The sequence below is a fragment of the Mycena indigotica genome (assembly GCF_014461135.1).
Source record: "Mycena indigotica strain 171206Taipei chromosome Unknown Mind.scaff0017, whole genome shotgun sequence".
Lineage (NCBI taxonomy): Eukaryota > Fungi > Basidiomycota > Agaricomycetes > Agaricales > Mycenaceae > Mycena > Mycena indigotica.
Genome location: NW_023503016.1, coordinates 1,142,112 through 1,159,657, shown reverse-complemented (window position 1 = coordinate 1,159,657; position 17,546 = coordinate 1,142,112). Strand labels below are relative to the sequence as shown.

Here is a 17,546-nt window from a genome sequence, read left to right as displayed (position 1 = left end):
ACGGCCTGTCTTTGAGCGTGTAGGGCGGGGCTTCGTGTTAACAAGAGCCAGCGCTAAGACCAGGGCCGCGAGCCATTCGAAGGATGTTGTTCAGGGCGAGTTGCCGGTTTGACCTAGGTCGACCCTCATGTGTTGGCGCAGTATTGTCTTATATGTCCCTGTATTGACCGTTTAGTAGTTTTATGGAGAATGGAAAAGAGCGCACCTTGCCGCGACCACGACCACCCAACCATTCGTCCCTCCTCCTCGGAATTGCTTGACTTGGCAACTGGCAGTGGCCTGGAAGACGTGGGAAATGAGGCAAGTGTCTGGCTGCAACAGAGTGAGCAAGCAGACGTAAAGAGCACAAAGACTTACCGCCATCGTGGTCGAAAGACAAGTCACGATTTCGTGTGACGGCACGCGATGATCTTGACTTCCTCCATGCATGTCGGCACTCTCCCGCTTCAAAGCAGCATCCAGCAAGGCGGCAATGGCTCACGCGCCGTCTCAAACTCACGCGGCAACTCAGCGCCTTATCCTACGGCTACGACTACATCAATCCTGCATGTTGCGTGCCGATCCAACCTAGAAGGCTGGAAACAGGTGAGTTGTGAGCGGATTTCAGCGGAACATTGTGCTCACTTATGACCGGGTAGGTCTCCTGGAACGCCGGTCTTTCTTACGATAAACTCGGCCCGCAGATCCCCAACTGAATCCAACAACGACCACTCTCTGCCCGACCGCTGACCAACTCCGCTGCCATGGCCACTCAATGTCTTTTCGCACGACCATCTACGGCTACGATCCCACTCCTTCTGCCGATTTAATCCGGAGACGATGCGAATGCTGGAAAAAGGTGAGTTGTGTGGACAAATCTCAGCAGAGCGATATTCTTACCAGTCCAAAGGCGAGCAAGGCTTCCGGCAACGACCGCTTTTCACAAAATTCGGCCCGCAAATGAGATGGGGACTTTCTCTCGGCAACGCAGGTCCAACTCCCCAAGCCGCATCCGGCAAGGACCAATTCTGAAGACAATGTGAAGTAGGCTTGAATCGGGTGAGTTATCTGCGCATTTTGGTGGACCAATATGCTCACTATTAGTCCCAAAGCCGGTCCTCTCCCCCGTCGACAACCGCCTTCAAGCTCAGCCCGGAAGCAACTCGAAATTGGGACGGACTCCCACCGCCAACCGACTCCAACGACCACCACAACCTTTCAGCGCCAGAATGCATAGCAATTTACCTCTGAGAACAACACCCATTCGCTAAATCCAACGACTATTCATCTCCACATCACCGACGGCTGTTTCGAGCGGGTGGGGACAACGACGAGTTTATCCAAAGTACCAACAACGTCAACGTCCTTGGCAACAACGCTGACATTGCCAGCACCATGCGCGCCGTCGTCTCCAACGTTGACGACCACTAACACCTGTTAGCTCGCAAGACAACTCGGCAAATAACGGCAAAACGCACCTCCAAAGTCAAAGCCGCTCCACCCCGAATCATCCCACCAGCAATCCTAAATTCGCCATCAACTTCGCCTCCTCCGCGTTCCTCTGTCGTGCTCAAGGAAGCAAACGCGGCAGGGAACGGCAAGACTTCGATTTACCGCCCAGAATGGCCCCACCGGCGCGACCACCAGCAACGAAAACCATGCCGGAGGCAAGGCAACACGGCTTTGTCGTCCCACTTCGAAGGGGACAAGCCGGCACATCCAACCCCATCGACTTCGCACCTAAAAGGTCAGGTAAGTCCAGATTGTTGTTAACGTTGTGGAGAGCGACAACTTACCAGTTACGAAGGTCGCGGCCAACAACGAGCTTATTCAAAGCACTGACGACGTCGACAACAACGATGCTATTGCCAGCACCATGGCCCGCCATCGTCTACGACCCAAATAACGGCAAAACACACCACCAAAGCCAGAATCTTCAATCGACTTGACATCGTCCTCGTCAACCATAACATCTTAGGGCGGCAAGGCTCCATGCGTGCGAAGACAGTCGAGGAACGAGGCGGACAATAGCGGGATCGTGAAAATGGGAGGGAGAGCGCCATCGAGGTCGAGGAGAAGAGGGAAGAAGAGAAGGGAATGATGGCAAAACAGCAAGATGGTGAGGCTTTTATATCCTCAGGCTTCGGAGCGCCCACTAAGCGATGACAGCAGCGGTGGATACCGCTTGACAGATGTTCCTAGCGCGGGATTCGAGTCAAGTCGGAAGATGTAAATTGTGTGGGAATGATATCGGAGCAGTTCAAGAGGTTCTGAGACTATATTATACTGTCCCTATGCCTATACTACTGTACTGGATGAAATGCAACTCGTTCCAGCCACCACAAGTCCCATAATCCACGTTAAATGTGAAAACTGAGTTTTCAGAAAGTACAAGAAATGGAGCATTGGCGAGGCTCGGAACGCCCATGGATACAGACCTGACAGGTAGCAGACATGTGCCATGATGCTTCTGGCGTGTTCGCTAAGCTCAGCGCCAGATTGCCGTTGAAAACGGCAGAGTAAACTAGAACATCTAAGCATACCAAGCATTAGCGCTAGTCTGTGGGGGAATCGGAGAGTACAGGCAGATCACTAATTACGTAAGCTACATTTCTGTGAAAATTTGAGGTAATCGGCGCAGGATTACACGCGTAGATGGCAGAAAACAGAAATTTGTGGTCTGGAGAATATACGCATTTTTGAGGTTATATATCGCGGGAGGACGCGTCGTTGCCTGACTCAGGGGCTTAAGTAATGTATTTCCTTAAAGTCTCTAAGCATTTAGAGCATTCCTGAGGCCGCACGTCGCGAAATACTGCGTGAATTTCCTTTTTGGTCGAGTGGTGTTAGGTCACGTGACCATGTTCAACAACAATTTTGCGCGTGAAAGTGCTACAAAGCCCCTACAAATGGTTAGACTAGGACAATCTCTGTTATGGGTGGGAAGTATGGGAAAAAAAGTAAAAGACTGTGTGGAACGGGAAAACGGGAGCGCGCCAGCGCTGCAGCATAACCACTGCTCCATTAGTCCGTTTCTCACTGGTCTCCACGATATCCTTTGTGCAGCACCTCCCGTCGGCAAAACGGCAAATTCAAGTTCGCCGACAATTTGCATTTGTGCGCGGGCTTGGCTCCCCGCAAACCATTCCTACTGGCGGCGCCCAAACGTACATGGCCTGCCGGAGTCGGATCTCCGCTCATAGTTTAGTATCAGAACGGCATTTGCTTGCCGATATCAAATTCGATGGTTTGGTGCCGGAGCTTGGGAAAGCTCCAAAAGCAGCCAGCCTTGGACTGGTTTGTGTATTGACCAGGGAGGTTTTTGTCGTTCTCAGTCTAAGGTTCTGCATCCACTGTAAAATTTTGTGTGAAGACGCCATTTATGTTGATCGGAACTGATGTGTGACACGCTTGCGTTTCTCCGTCATGTTGACAGCATGAACTAGCTCACCGCCTTTACGTGCGACCTTACGACAATACTTGGCAACTTGAAGCTCTCCAAGCACGCTCGCAGCCCTCCCTCTGCTTGCTGCAGAGGCCAGCCTTATCGTCAACAAACTCTGAACACGCAAAACCTGAGCAACACGCTGCCTGAAGTTCAACACTACCTTCCAGTGAACTCTGTCAACGATGTCGCTTACGCTTAGAACTTACGCCTACTTACGCGGGATGTAACATCAAGTCACACTGTCGCCCTCTTTTTCTCTGTCTACCACCACTTCTGTCTCCTCAAGCTCATTCTCACCTCCTCGAAGTCAACCAGGCGTCGCTGGCAAGCCCGGGTCCTGCATCACTGTGAGTTTCATTTTCTGCTCCTTCGGCGCTGGCTCATGGTCTCACAGCGAGCTCGCAGTCTGTACAGACTGTCTTGACGCGCTCGTTCAGTTTTCAGGCCTCACCGCGTCGTCTTTCAACACTCCCACCGCGCTTTAACCACAGTAAGTAACGTCTTGTACGGTGTAAACGACAACAACTAATATATTGTTAGACTCCCCGGCTTGACGGCCATTTCGCCGCCGTTGCGCGCCGCGTGCCTTCATCACCTTCAAAAGGTGCCTCTGACTCGACGCCCACCTGTCGCCATGGTCTCCCGCCATTCCCCCCATATCCCTTGACCCGGCCTCAAAGCGACAACCATGGTCATGCGCCGCCATTGTCGGCGTCTCACGATCACAATCAACAGTGCCGAGGCCAAGCCTGCGCCCGAACAATCCATCACTCACCTTTTGCCGCGACTATGGTGGTTACCTCGCTCGTCGTTGCAGTCAGCAAGTTGAGCGCCGCATTGCCCTTGCTTAACCGCAAAGACTTCGACAACAGCCGCCATCCTTGAAGCAAGCAAATATTGCACGCGTTTGTGCTACCACTGGTCCCGGAAAGCCAGCCGCGATGGCTGGAACTAAGGTACGACTGAGGTCTGCATTATATTCGTGCACTTGCTAAATGCTTGACAGAATTGCTCCCCGGGGCCGACCTTTTGCTGCCGTCGCCGTCATCCCCCTCCTCCCCGGCATCGTTGTCAACGCTTGAGCACGCCGCCATCATCATCGCCGGGCGCTATTACCCCCCCGCGTTTTCGATCAAGGCTCAAAGTTGTCATCATGGCCAACTTGGCCTCGCCGGTCTTTGCCCGGAGGATGGCCGCCTGCCCAGGACCACTTGCCCCGCGCTCGACTTGAAGTTCTGCACCTTGGCGACGAGCGCGAAGGCCATTCATTCACCAACTTCATCACCCCCTCTCCGCGTCGGCCGGTCGGCCTCGTCCGAGCCCAACGCGACTCTCCTTCCCCCGCCGTTAAGTCCGCCAAAGCCGCGCTGGCTTCAAGTCGGGTGGTGGTAAGTCTAAGCTTTTCAAGTTTCTCGTATAGCTGCTGACCGCCATTGACCAGGCCTCCCTCTACTTTCATCACGCCCATCTGACACAACACGTTGGTTGCAAATGCTCTGTACTCGACAACGGCCGCCATCTCCCCGTCTCAGCGCCACGTGCTACCCGCAAGGTTTTGCTCGCCAAGTTCATTATGGTCCGAGCTTCTTTCCCCCACCGTCAAGTCCGCCAAAGCCGACACTGTTTGTGGTCACCTCCATGCGAGCTTCCAGTCTCACATCTGAGCCACGACCATCGCCTATCCGGTTTCATCTTGCCGCCGCGGCCATCCACGCTGGCCACCATCATTCATGCCTGGCCTGGCCATGCCGCAACCATCTCCTCGACTGCCGACCCGAGTCTATGTTGCCATCATGGCAGTCATCCGCCGTTCATCACGACTCCGATGCGCTCACCGCTGTCCCCACCTGATTCGTGCATGGCTCCGGCTGCTGCCATCTGCTTTCATCCCGCATCTCGACAGTCCTCCATGCTAGCGACAACCATGCGATACTCGTCCGCACCCATGCCGATAACTGCGCGATGGCCGTTCACCACCTTAACCCGCCTACTCATCGTGGCAGTTGACCCCGCGCGACCCGTGTTCTCTCTGCTGTAAGATGATTATGGCACCTGGTGAGTCATCACCTTCATCTTTTTTTTTTTGTTGCCTTTGCTGCGCTACCTTCGGGAGGGGAGACCATGCATGGACACTGCAATAACTGCAGAATGGGAATGCCTTCCCAGAAAACGCGCGTTGGAAGTTCTTAATTAACGCGTTTAAGGCCTGAACCAGAGACTGACGATTTTCTAGCGCCAAAATAAGAATCTAACGAGGGAATGCTAAGTGCGAACTTGTGAGATTTAGCATCACGTGACCGCGTTTGGGCGGGCAGAGGAGCCGGCGCAGGAGGAGGCGCAGGAGCCTGCGGCGTGCGGCATGCGGCGTGTGTGCCGAGATGATGTATATACAAATTGATATTCGATCATTAACGAGGCGATGGATTCGGATGTCCGCGACCGAGTGAGTCGTCTGCTGCTGTGCGACTATCCAGTAAAACATTAACGAGGCCCTGCTGCGCGATGGTTTCCGGTGCAAGTTGACAGGATGCTATGATATTGCAACTTATCCCGAACTCGAGGCCCGCAGGCTTACCGATAACGAGGGCGCAGTGCTCACAATCCAGCGACAACCAGGCTGGTTCAATGCATTAATTCAGTCCTGCTGAAACTAAAACCTTTTCAGGAGGCGTATAGTGCCAGTGCTGACGCGATTCTTGAACTGTTCTGTGTTGGACATAAACAGTGGGTTGGAACCAGACTCGGAGTCCATCGGGATGCGAACCTCCTGTGCATGGACGGGAATCTCTATAGCCTCTTCAATGAAATGCTTGTGTGGCTGGAGGAAGTTAACGACCAGGCAAGAACCTCTTTACCACCAGTCTAAACAGTCTCATTCCAAGTAGCCCCACACTTACAACATCGTATCAAGTCTGCCCAACTTCTCTTCCTTCCGAAGCGTGCAACAACACCGCGTCACGTTCACCGTTGATCCAACTTTGGTCGACATATGCAAAGAGCTGAATCAGGCCGTTCCCGAGTTGCCCTCTCCGGTCCTGTTAGCGATACGGGCAGCTTGCTGTCGTGTTGCTAACCTATCTGGAGCTCGAGAGCACGACGACATCGTCTTACGCGAGCTGGCTCGCACTCAGACTCTTGCGCCTGGACGGAGATCATGGTTCCAGGGAATTGTTGCGCATGCGTTTGGGTTCATCATTGGCTCATTAGATGTTACTTCATTACGTGCGCTTTGCCTTGTTCACAACATCCCCAAATTCTTTGTTCTTCCTCCTTCACGAACCTACAGCGCCAGCCTGAGTGTTATTCAAGCTGACACCCACACAAGACACCCACCAATTGATATTTGACATTGAAGAACTGCATCAGTCGGTTGAGGTTTCGTTCGCGTGGACGCTGAGCACTCGGACAGCTCGTATTCCCTCATAAGCTCCTGCGAGGTCGATACTAGAGCCCCTCTTCAGCCCAGGCCGCTTCGTTGCCTCGACTCACCGTCCATTTCAAACAGCTCTTTCAGCGTCGATGGAAACTTGTCTGCGACCGTTCCGTCCATCTTGTAGATCGGCTGCAGCGGTGCTGACTCGCCATCGCTGGCATCGCATTTGCCCGCCGGTTCTCGCTGCATTAAATCAGGATAAAAAACGATGTCTGTCAGCCATGAAAACGCACGAATTGCGGAGATCCCTCTGGATCTCCTCCAACCATTCCTCTTGCCGCGCAACCTCGACTTGCAGCTCCTCGGGCATGTGCAGTTTCAACAGCTCTGCCACCTGGGCGGCCACCAACGCGTCTACTTGGCGTGCAATGTCTGCTTCAGCGCCGCTCTTCATGTGCTCGATGACTTCGGTGTTCAGCACCTTTCCTAGTATCACTACCAACACCGTCAGCAAAAGAACAGAACCGGGACACGCCGCAAGCACATGGATGCCCTCGCGTTGTCGCTGGTCCTGCTCTTGCAACTCCGCTTCGCAGGCTAACAAGTGTTCAAGTCAACAGCAGTTTCGATGTCCCTCGCTATCTGCGGCTCTCCACCAAGCGCGGTCTAACAGGTCGAAGATTTCAATGCCGCGCAGCCTATTCGCATTCCCATAAGTGATGTAGACTACTACATTCTCGTGGTACCCCAACGCGTAAGTCCATCATAACAAAACTGTAAAGTAGTTAGCATGAATAACGACACGCGATTGCCTGAAAACTCACCTTCAAGACATCTAACTCATCTCCAAACGCCTACTTTTCGCCCCCACGCTCCTCGATTACTTCATTCTCGCGTCCACGTCGTCGCACAACAAGGAGGTGATACTGCAAGTCAATCAGATATTGAACTCGCCAACATTGAGACGACTTACGCATCGTTGTTCTTCTCGACTCGCAGGCGCGTCCAACACACCTCGTCCGCAAATAGGTCTGAATCAAGGTATACAAATGCAGCATTAAAACAGGAACGGAAAACTTGCCTTGGACAATGGCGCCGACCTTTCCGCGCCAAAACGCGCAAACTCAACGATATAGTTGATTGAAATCCACAACTATAAAGTTATTGGGATTCAATAACAAGACGGCCCGAAAACTCACCTTGACGTTCTGAGCAATTGCGCCTCCATCACAGACAACTCCGACGCGTCGAAAATCAAGTCGGAGCAGACTAGCAAACACAGTCAGCATCCACAACAAGTAGTAACAAACACACACTTTTAAAAGCACCATACTCGCATCGCAACTCCGACGAAATCAGACTAGCAAACACAGTCAGCATCCACAACAAGTCGCAACAAACACACACGCACACTTTTGAAAGCTCCATACTCGCATCGCTGTTCGCTGCTGTCAAGTCCTCTCGACCGCGCTTTCAGCTCAATGGCAAAAAGGTCTGAACCGAAGTAAATAAGTGCAATAGTAAGACAAAAACTAAAACCTTACGTTGTATTGCGGCACCGACCATTCCAAAACCCATTGCCCAGGCTCCCAATGTTGTCTTGCGGCGTTGAGCAGTCGTTCCATATCTGTCGAGCTCTTTAGATTACAGACTCCGATAGCGAATAATTTACTCACTTCCGCAATGTGCGGCACCTCTCGCGCGTTCCCCGCCGCGCTTTCAATCGATGTTGGTATTGGCGGTGCGACTCTCCGCCTGATGCGCCTAACGGCGCATTGAGACGACTTCGTTCCCATCGCCAACGTGTCGAAAATCAAGTCCTTGAAGACTACCAAACACAGTCAGCATCCACAACAAGTAGTAACAAACACACACTTTTAAAAGCACCATACTCGATCGCTGTTCGCTGAGTCCTCTCAACCGTGCTTTACAGCGAGTGAGCTCAATGGCGAACAGGTCTGAACGGAAGTAAACAAGTGCAATAGGAAGACAGGAACTAAAAGCTTACCTTGTATTGCAGCGCCGACCATTCCAAAACCCGTTGCCCATGCTCCCAAACAAGCCCAATGTTCTCTTGCGTTGAGCAGTGGCTCGCGTTCCATATCTGTTGAGCTGTTTAGATTACAGGCTCCAGCAGATAACGAATAACTCACTCACTTCCACAATGTGATGCGCCTGACGGCGCATTTCTCGCGCGCTCCCCCCGCAACTCTCAGCCTGATGCGCCTAACGGCGCATTGCTCGCGTTCGCAAACGATGGCCACCAGGGGATGGAGTATGTTGATGCGAGTGCGTGACCTCTGAGTCCAGCGCGTTATTCACGCCTCCGGCGGCAAAATCCTGCGTAAAAATGAGTTCTCAGACGCAAAAAATGAGCGTGAAAGTGCTTACGTAAGCACCGTTACTCGAGCGAATTCACCGTCGTTTCCACCCATTTGAGCGTGTCTGCCACGGGAAATGAGCCCTGAATCGCAACAGAATCAAGGTAAATACTGACCACTTACTAGTCACAACGTGAGGCGCCATCCCTCGCGCTCGCGCTCCCGTTTGCAATCGATGTTGGTGTTGGCGGCGCGACTCTCAGGATGATGCGCCGCATGCCTCGCGTTCGCAAGCGACGGAGGCCACCAGAGGACAAGATATGTTGATGCGAGTGCGTGACTTTCAAGTCCAGGGCGTTATTTATGCCTCCGGCGGCAAAATCCTGCAAAAAAGTGAGGTTTAAAACGGAAAAAAAAGTGTCCCAGAAAGCGCTTACGTAAGCGTAGTGATACAAGCAAATTCACCGTCCTTTTCGCGCATTTGGGGCTATCTGCCACGGGAAATGAGCTAGAATCGCAACATAATCAAGGCAGAGACTGACCTTGTTGGCTTGGCAGAAGGCTTTCGAGGCCTATGGTGGAGGGCGGGTTCGTTCAGTAAAGGCTCGTGTGCTGCCTTGATGAAGGAATTGGAGCAAGACTGCGTTGAGCTTTTCAATAAAGTCGTTTATAGCATGAACGAGCAACGCACCTTATGGCAGCAGCGGCTATGAGTCCCCAACCAGCCTTCACTCCCTCTAATTGGAACGTGGTGGTGGTGGTAGTGAAGGATGCTGGAAGAAGGTAAGCACACTCCGCCGTTGTCAATATGGTTTAGCCACGTACCTCGCGGAGCCAAAAAGAAAACCGCTACTCGTTGCTCTACAGCCCTATTCCCACCCGTGCCCATCGACAGCGTTGCCCAGGTTGAAGTCGAAGAACGCGCAAAACAGAGAGGGCATAACTTGAAATCCGCACCTCTCGCTTCAAAAGACCTGATTCGCGAGTGCTGAGCTACAGAACGGTCAGCAAGCAGGTGTGAGTGTATAGCCGGAAGACGGACTGTGTGTCGGAAGCCAAAGGAAAGACTGTCATGGTCGAAAGACAAGTCACGAATTTTGTGTGACGGCACGCGATAATCTTGACTTTGACTTCCTCCTTGACGCCCCAGCTATATCTGGCAAGCCGGCAAGCACTCAGGCGCCGTCTCAAGCTCTCACGGCCACTCAGTGCCGTCCTCAACTAAGTCTACAGCTACGACAGCAAAAATCCCGCTTCTTATGTGTCGATTCAAGCCGGAGACGATGTGAGTCTTGCGGTAGCTTGAAATAGGTGAGTTTTAGGCGAATTATAGCGGACCAATATGCTCACTTATCCCCCAAACGGACTGGACTCCCGGCAACGATGGCCTTTTGTGAAACTCGGCCCGCAATTACGCCGGGGGTCAAATGCCGACACCAGAAGGGAAACGCCGACCACCACCACGATAGCGGTCTTCCAACGGCGACAACTCACTAGCCACTAGGCGGGGACAACGACCAGCAAGGTCTTCTCGAGGAGTCATTGGCGCGAAAATGCATGACAACAGCGACAACTCACGACCATCTCCCCCCATTCATTCACCACGACCGCCAACCCAACGGCTATTCCTAAGTAACAAACGGGGGCAACGACTAAAGCGTGTTGCTACTGAGTTGACGCCATTGAACTCGTCGTTGGAAAGCCATGCAAGTAACTTGCACGTCAGGTCAGTCCAGACCGTCAATGTAGAGAACGACAACTTACTCGTTCTGAAGGGCACGAACAACGGCTTTAACCTCTTTGGCAACAACGATGGCAGTGGCTCTGCCTCGCCCGCCGTCGTTTACGACCGCTAAGATTCAAGTTAGCACAAGAACACTAGGCGGATAGCGGCAAGACAGTCAATCCTCAACGCCGTCGGGCCAGTAACGAACTCGCGACCGTCAACCGCCTACTGCCCGATTCCAATTAAATTTGTGCTGACTTCGGGGCGGGAGCGGGCTAGTGGTGAATGGATGGGGGGTGATGATGAAGATGGCGGAGTCCTTCCTAGCGACAACGCCTGCGTTTCGAGAATGGGGGAGGGAATGATGGTTGGGGAAGCACTCTGCGAGTCAGGTCAGTCCAGGCCGTCAATGTGGATAGCGACAACTTACTCGTTGTGAACGACATGAACCTCTTTGGCAACAACGATGGCCCCGCCCGCCGTCGTCTACGACCACCAACACCTACTAAGATAATAGTAAGATTCAAGTTAGCAAAAGAACACTCGGCGAATAGCGGCAAGACACACCGTCAAAGCCAAACCCCGAATACGGCCATCTACCTCGCCTCGTGAATCATTCCGGCGCGCTCAAGTAGGCGAACGCAGCAGACACATCGACCTGCTTGATGACCAGTAAAGGCCCGCCTCGGCCGTATTGATGCGTGCTGTTTCATCCAGGTGAGTGATGCAAAAAATTGAAGTCAAGTCAAACTCACCGAGAACTGACGAAGGCAATCAAACGGCTTCGTTCTCCAACTTGTTGGCCACCATTGCCGTGATGAGCTTGGACATCGGGACGGGACTGGCGGGTAGAAAATCGGGTGGGGCTGCGACAGTGGAGGGAGTGCGGATGGGCGGGGCTGCGACAGTGGGAGGGAGTGCGCGGACATCGGGACGGGACTGGCGGGTAGAGAATGAGGTGGGGTTGCGACAGTGGGAGGGAGTACGCCGTCGATGTCGACGACAAACTCGAGAAGGAGGAAGATGTGAGAGGAGAGAGAGAGGGAATGATGGTAAAAGGTGAAATCGGTGAGCCTTTTATATCCTCAGGCTTCGGAGCGCCCACTAAGCGAGTGACAGTAGCGGTGGATACCGCTTGACAGATGTTCTTAGGGCGGGATTCGAGTCAAGTTGGAAGATGTAAATTGTGTGGGAATGATATCGGAGCGGCAGTTCAAGACTTATAACACTAGATTCTACTGTCCCTGTGCCTATATTACTGTACTGGATGAAATTAGACTGGTTCCAGCCTCCACAAGTCCTATAATACACGTTATATGTGAAAACTGAGTTTCCGGAAACCACAAGAAATGGAGCATTGGCGAGGCTCGGAACGCCCATGGATAAAGACCTGACAGCTAGAAGACATGTGCTATGATGCTTCTGGCGCGTTTGCTAAGCGCAGGGCCAGATTGCCGTTGGAAACGGCAGATCAAACTAGAACATCTCAACATATCAAGCACTTGCCTTGGTCTGTGAGGAAATCGGAGAGCCAAGGCAGATACGCGCTTACGTAATCAACATTTCTGTGAAGTTTCAAGGTAATCGGCGAAAAGTAGCATGCGTAGATGGCAGAAAACTGAAATTTGTGGTCCAGAGAATATACACATTTTTGATGTTATATATCGCGGGAGAACGCGTCGCTACTGGACTCAAGTGTTTACTTAATACATTTCCTCAAATTTTCCAAGCATTTGGAGCATTTCTGAGGCCGCACGTCGCGAAATACTGCGCGAATTTCCTTTTTGGTCGAGTGGTGTTGGGTCACGTGACCTCATGTTCAACAGCAATTTTGCGCGTGAATGTGCAACAAAGCCCTTTAGAATGGTCAGACTAAGACAATTTCTCTTCTGATGGGAACTATGGAAAAAGAAGTAAAAGACTGTGGGGAACGGGAAAACAGCAGCGCGCCAGCACTGCAGCATAACCACTGCTCCATTGTTCGTTTCTCCTTGCTCTTCACAGCATCATATCTGCACTAGGCCCCGTCGGCAAAATGCCAAATTTCAGTTCGCCGCTCCAGATTTGCATGTGTGCGCGGGCTTGGGTCGCCGCACCCATTCTCATTCGTCGCGCCCAAACGTACATGACGCGCCGGAGTCGGATCTCCGCTCATAGTTTGGTATCACAACGGCATTTGCTTGCCGATATCAAATTTGATGGTTTGGTGCTGGAGCTTGGGAAAGCTCCAAAAGCGGCCCAGAAGGACTGGTTTGTGTACTGGCCAGTCAAGTTTTCTGTTGTTATATAGTCCTCCATGCGCTGCAAAATTTTGCGTGAAGACGGCATTGATGTTGATCGGAACTGTTGTGTGACACGCTTCCGTTTTCCCGTCATGTTGTCAAAATAAACTGGTCTGCCAGTTCCCCGCGACTTACGAGAAGTCTTGGCAACACTCTGCTCGACCTCAACACAGTCAAATTCAAGGTTCATCTGGCAACTCTGTGGCGGCAGCACCAGCCTTGGGTTCAATATCTTATGGTAAATATTACCGTTGTTTCTTGTGCGGTGGTTCAAGCCTTGAGATCGTAAGGTACGTTATGGAATATGTAATTCTGTGACTTGGAATCGGCGCGTGAAGGTCAAGTCACGCTGTCTACTCTTTTCTCTGTTTACCACCACCTCGACTGGTTAGTTTGTTTTCCTCGTGAGTCGTGCCAGGTTCAACAAGCTCATTCTTCCTCCAGTGTTCACTTTGAACCCAACGACTGCCATGGGTTCTGCGGCTAGCTCGTCCCGACAGGACGCGCAACGCGCTCGACAACTTGTGTAAGAGTATTGCCAACGCTGCTAAAAAACTTGTGCTGACTCCTTATACAGCCCCGACGTGTCATACGGCGCATTCACTCTGCACCACTATCAATGAAAATTGCGCAATGCCTCTGTTTGTGGCTCAACGCTGGCAGGTACGGCTTGTCTGTGCCCGTTTCGCCTGGGCTTTTGCTCATTTCCTCTCCAGGTTGAAGACATTCAGCATTGTCCAACTTGTCTCGTCGTCCGCCGCCCGCACGGCGTCCATCGTCTCCCGTCTCCCCCCTGCGATTGCCGCTTTGCTGGCCACGCTCGGCGACCCTCCGCCTTGGGTTACATCAAACCTGACCGCGTCAATCATATCGGAAGGTAAGCCCCCAGACATTAAACCTAATTTTTTGTGCTGAGTCGTTTTCCAGATCTTACACTGTTCTAGCCCCTTCCGCACCAGAGTCTCTCGCACACCAAATTCCATGTTTCGGGTCGATTGACGCGCGTGGCTAGCTTGCAACTATGGCCCACATTATACCTCAGGCTCTTTCGCCGTTGACATGCAGTCTCCATCCCATCTTCTGTCCTCCCGGGGCCACAACTCGCGTTCACTTTGTTTCTCGAAACGATCACGGACGCAATTTCACGTTCAACATTAACATCCACACCGATGCCCTTCACTCCCGCCACCATATTCTTTCCCCCTGCCATCTCGACAGTCCAGCATGATCTCGGACTAGCAACAACTGCGCGATGCTCGTCCAGTCCCCATCCCTTCGCCAACTCCATCCGGCTCCCAATGCCTGGCGTCCATGAGTATTTCCAGGCTCAACTTGAAGTCACTCCGCATCCATTGCCGGTGCTGGCGGCGAGCGCGCAATAGCCATTCGCCTACCTCAATCGAGATTTACCCGGCCCTGGCCAGTCTCTCTGTTTCGCGAGCGCCGAGCCGCATCCCGAGAGATTGCTGCGACTGCAGAGGCTCTCTCAACACGGGACGACTCGGTCACCTTCCACCACTCCTGCTCAAACGACAACACACTCGCCAACCATTCTCACTCGATCGCCTCAGGCTTCTTTCCCGGTGAAGGCAACGACTCACGCCAACCGATGCCGTCCACCTGCAACGAAGCCACTCACCATCACGGTGGTCACCTTCCCCGTTTATCATGACTCCGACAAGCGCGCGATGTCAGCCATCCTGGCCGGACGTGGCATGGCACTCACCGGCGTTGTCTTGTCGGCTATTTCCCCCCCACCCCAACGTATTTGCCTGCGAACCCGAGCTCTCGGAAGCGCCGCTGGACTGTGCGTGTGATGGAGTGCTCGTCGGCTGGGAACAAACTTGAAGTCATGACCGAGCACATGTCGGGCTGGCCATTGACAACGATATGCCGTCCGCCGACTTAGTCTCCCGCGGTGACCCCCAACTGTGCATTATCTCCACAACCTATGCTACGCCTCGGGTTTGATGTCTTGGCCTGGCCTTGGCGTCGGCGCCGTTGCAACCGCGGGATGGAGGCTACAACTGCCCTCGGGAAATGCTATGTGGTCAAGTCTGCGCGTGGGACCAAGGCCGTGATTATGGCACCCGGTGAGTCATCACCTTCACCTTTTTTTTTTTTTGTTGCCTTTGCTGCAATGCCTTCGGGAGGGGAGACCACGCACGGACACTGCAATAACTGCAGAATGGGAATGCCTTCCCAAAAAACGCGTTGGAAGTTCTTAATTAACGCGTTTAAGCTGTGAACCAGAGACTGACGATTTTCTAGCGCCAAAATAAGAATCTAACGAGGGAATGCTAAGTGCGAACTTGTGAGATTTAGCATCACGTGACCGCGTTTGGGCGGGCAGAGGAGCCGGCGCAGGAGGAGGCGCAGGAGCCTGCGGCGTGCGGCATGCGGCGTGTGTGCCGAGATGATGTATATACAAATTGATATTCGATCATCCAGTAAAACATTAACGAGGCCCTGCTGCGCGATGGATTCCGGTGCAAGTTGACAGGATGCTATGATATTGTCGCCACTGTGACTTATCCCGAACTCGAGGCCCGCAGGCTTACCGATAACGAGGGCGCAGTGCTCACAATCCAGCGACAACCAGGCTGGTTCAATGCATTACTTCAGTCCTGCTGAAACTAAAACCTTTTCAGGAGGCGTATAGTGCCAGTGCTGACGCGATTCTTGAACTGTTCTGTGTTGGACATAAACAGTGGGTTGGAACCAGACTCGGAGTCCATCGGGATGCGAACCTCCTGTGCATGGACGGGAATCTCTATAGCCTCTTCAATGAAATGCTTGTGTGGCTGGAGGAAGTTAACGGCCAGGCAAGAACCTCTTTACCACCAGTCTAAACAGTCTCATTCCAAGTAGCCCCACACTTACAACATCGTATCGAGTCTGCCCAACTTCTCTTCCTTCCGAAGCGTGCAACAACACCGCGTCACGTTCACCGTTGATCCAACTTTGGTCGACACGTGCAAAGAGCTGAATCAGGCTGTTCCCGAGTTGCCCTCCCCGGTCCTGTTAGCGATACGGGCAGCTTGCTGTCGTGTTGCTAACCTATCTGGAGCTCTCGAGCAGCACGACATCGTCTTACGCGAGCTGGCTCGCACTCAGACTCTTGCGCCGGACGGAGATCATGGTTCCGCGGAATTGTTGCGCATGCGTTTGGGTTCATCATTGGCTCATTAGATGTTACTTCATTACGTGCGCTTTGCCTTGTTCACAACATCCCCAAATTCTTTGTTCTTCCTCCTTCACGAACCTACAGCGCCAGCCTGAGTGTTATTCAAGCTGACACCCACACAAGACACCCACCAATTGATATTTGACATTGAAGAACTGCATCAGTCGGTTGAGGTTTCGTTCGCGCGACGCTGAGCACTCGGACAGCTCGTATTCCCTCATAAGCTCCTGCGAGGTCGATACTAGAGCCCCTCTTCAGCCCAGGCCGCTTCGTTGCCTCGACTCACCGTCCATTTCAAACAGCTCTTTCAGCGTCGATGGAAACTTGTCTGCGACCGTTCCGTCCATCTTGTAGATCGGCTGCAGCGGTGCTGACTCGCCATCGCGAAGCATCGCATTTGCCCGCCGGTTCTCGCTGCATTAAATCAGGATAAAAAATGATGTCTGTCAGCCATGAAAACGCACGAATTGCGGAGATCCCTCTGGATCTCCTCCAACCATTCCTCTTGCCGCGCAACCTCGACTTGCAGCTCCTCGGGCATGTGCAGTTTCAACAGCTCTGCCACCTGGGCGGCCACCAACGCGTCTACTTGGCGTGCAATGTCTGCTTCAGCGCCGCTCTTCATGTGCTCGATGACTTCGGTGTTCAGCACCTTTCCTAGTATCACTACCAACGCCGTCAGCAAAAGAACGGAACCGGGACACCGCCGCAAGCACATTCGATCTCTTGGATGCCCTCGCGTTGTCGCTGGTCCTGCTCTTGCAGCTGCGCTCGCAGACTGAAAAAAAGTAAAAAGTGTCCAAGTCAACAGCAGTTGAACACTACTTTTCGATGTCCCTCGCTATCTGCGGCTCTCCACCGAACGCTGCCGCCTCGAGTGTTTGCGCATGCAGATCGCCCAAGGTTTCCTATCATCGTTCAAGCAAAACAGCACTTGGGCTTTCAAGGCAACCTACGTCTAACTCTACCAGCCTGTTCTTCATTTCCCGGATAAGCCCTTGCGCCGCCGGCACTCCCACCGGAGTCGCGAGACCATCCGAGCTGGCGCTACTCGCCAACGGCAGCGTCGTGTCGCTGTTCACGGTGCTTGGGGAAGGCGAAACCGACTCCATGGTCGTGGGCGTCTCCAACACGCTTTGGCAACGTGCCAATTATGCTTCTTCTGAGTGGTGTTAGAACTCGCATTAGGCAGAAGATAACAAACAATAAGTGGAGGCTACATTTGGTCTA

General features: G+C 52.8%; 1 protein-coding gene across 1 annotated transcript; it reads right to left on the bottom strand.

Annotated features, from left to right (window-relative positions):
* Window positions 1-16,386: 16,386 nt before the first annotated feature.
* Window positions 16,387-17,428, bottom strand: MIND_01402000 (ATP-binding cassette transporter; the record flags this gene model as incomplete). The annotated part of the gene is made up of 7 exons (XM_037370423.1): window positions 16,387-16,407; window positions 16,448-16,557; window positions 16,603-16,730; window positions 16,781-16,982; window positions 17,033-17,094; window positions 17,142-17,224; window positions 17,273-17,428. 7 exons carry the CDS (start codon window positions 17,426-17,428, stop codon window positions 16,387-16,389), a joined length of 762 nt encoding a protein of 253 aa, XP_037213424.1.
* Between the last annotated feature and the right edge of the window lie 118 nt (window positions 17,429-17,546).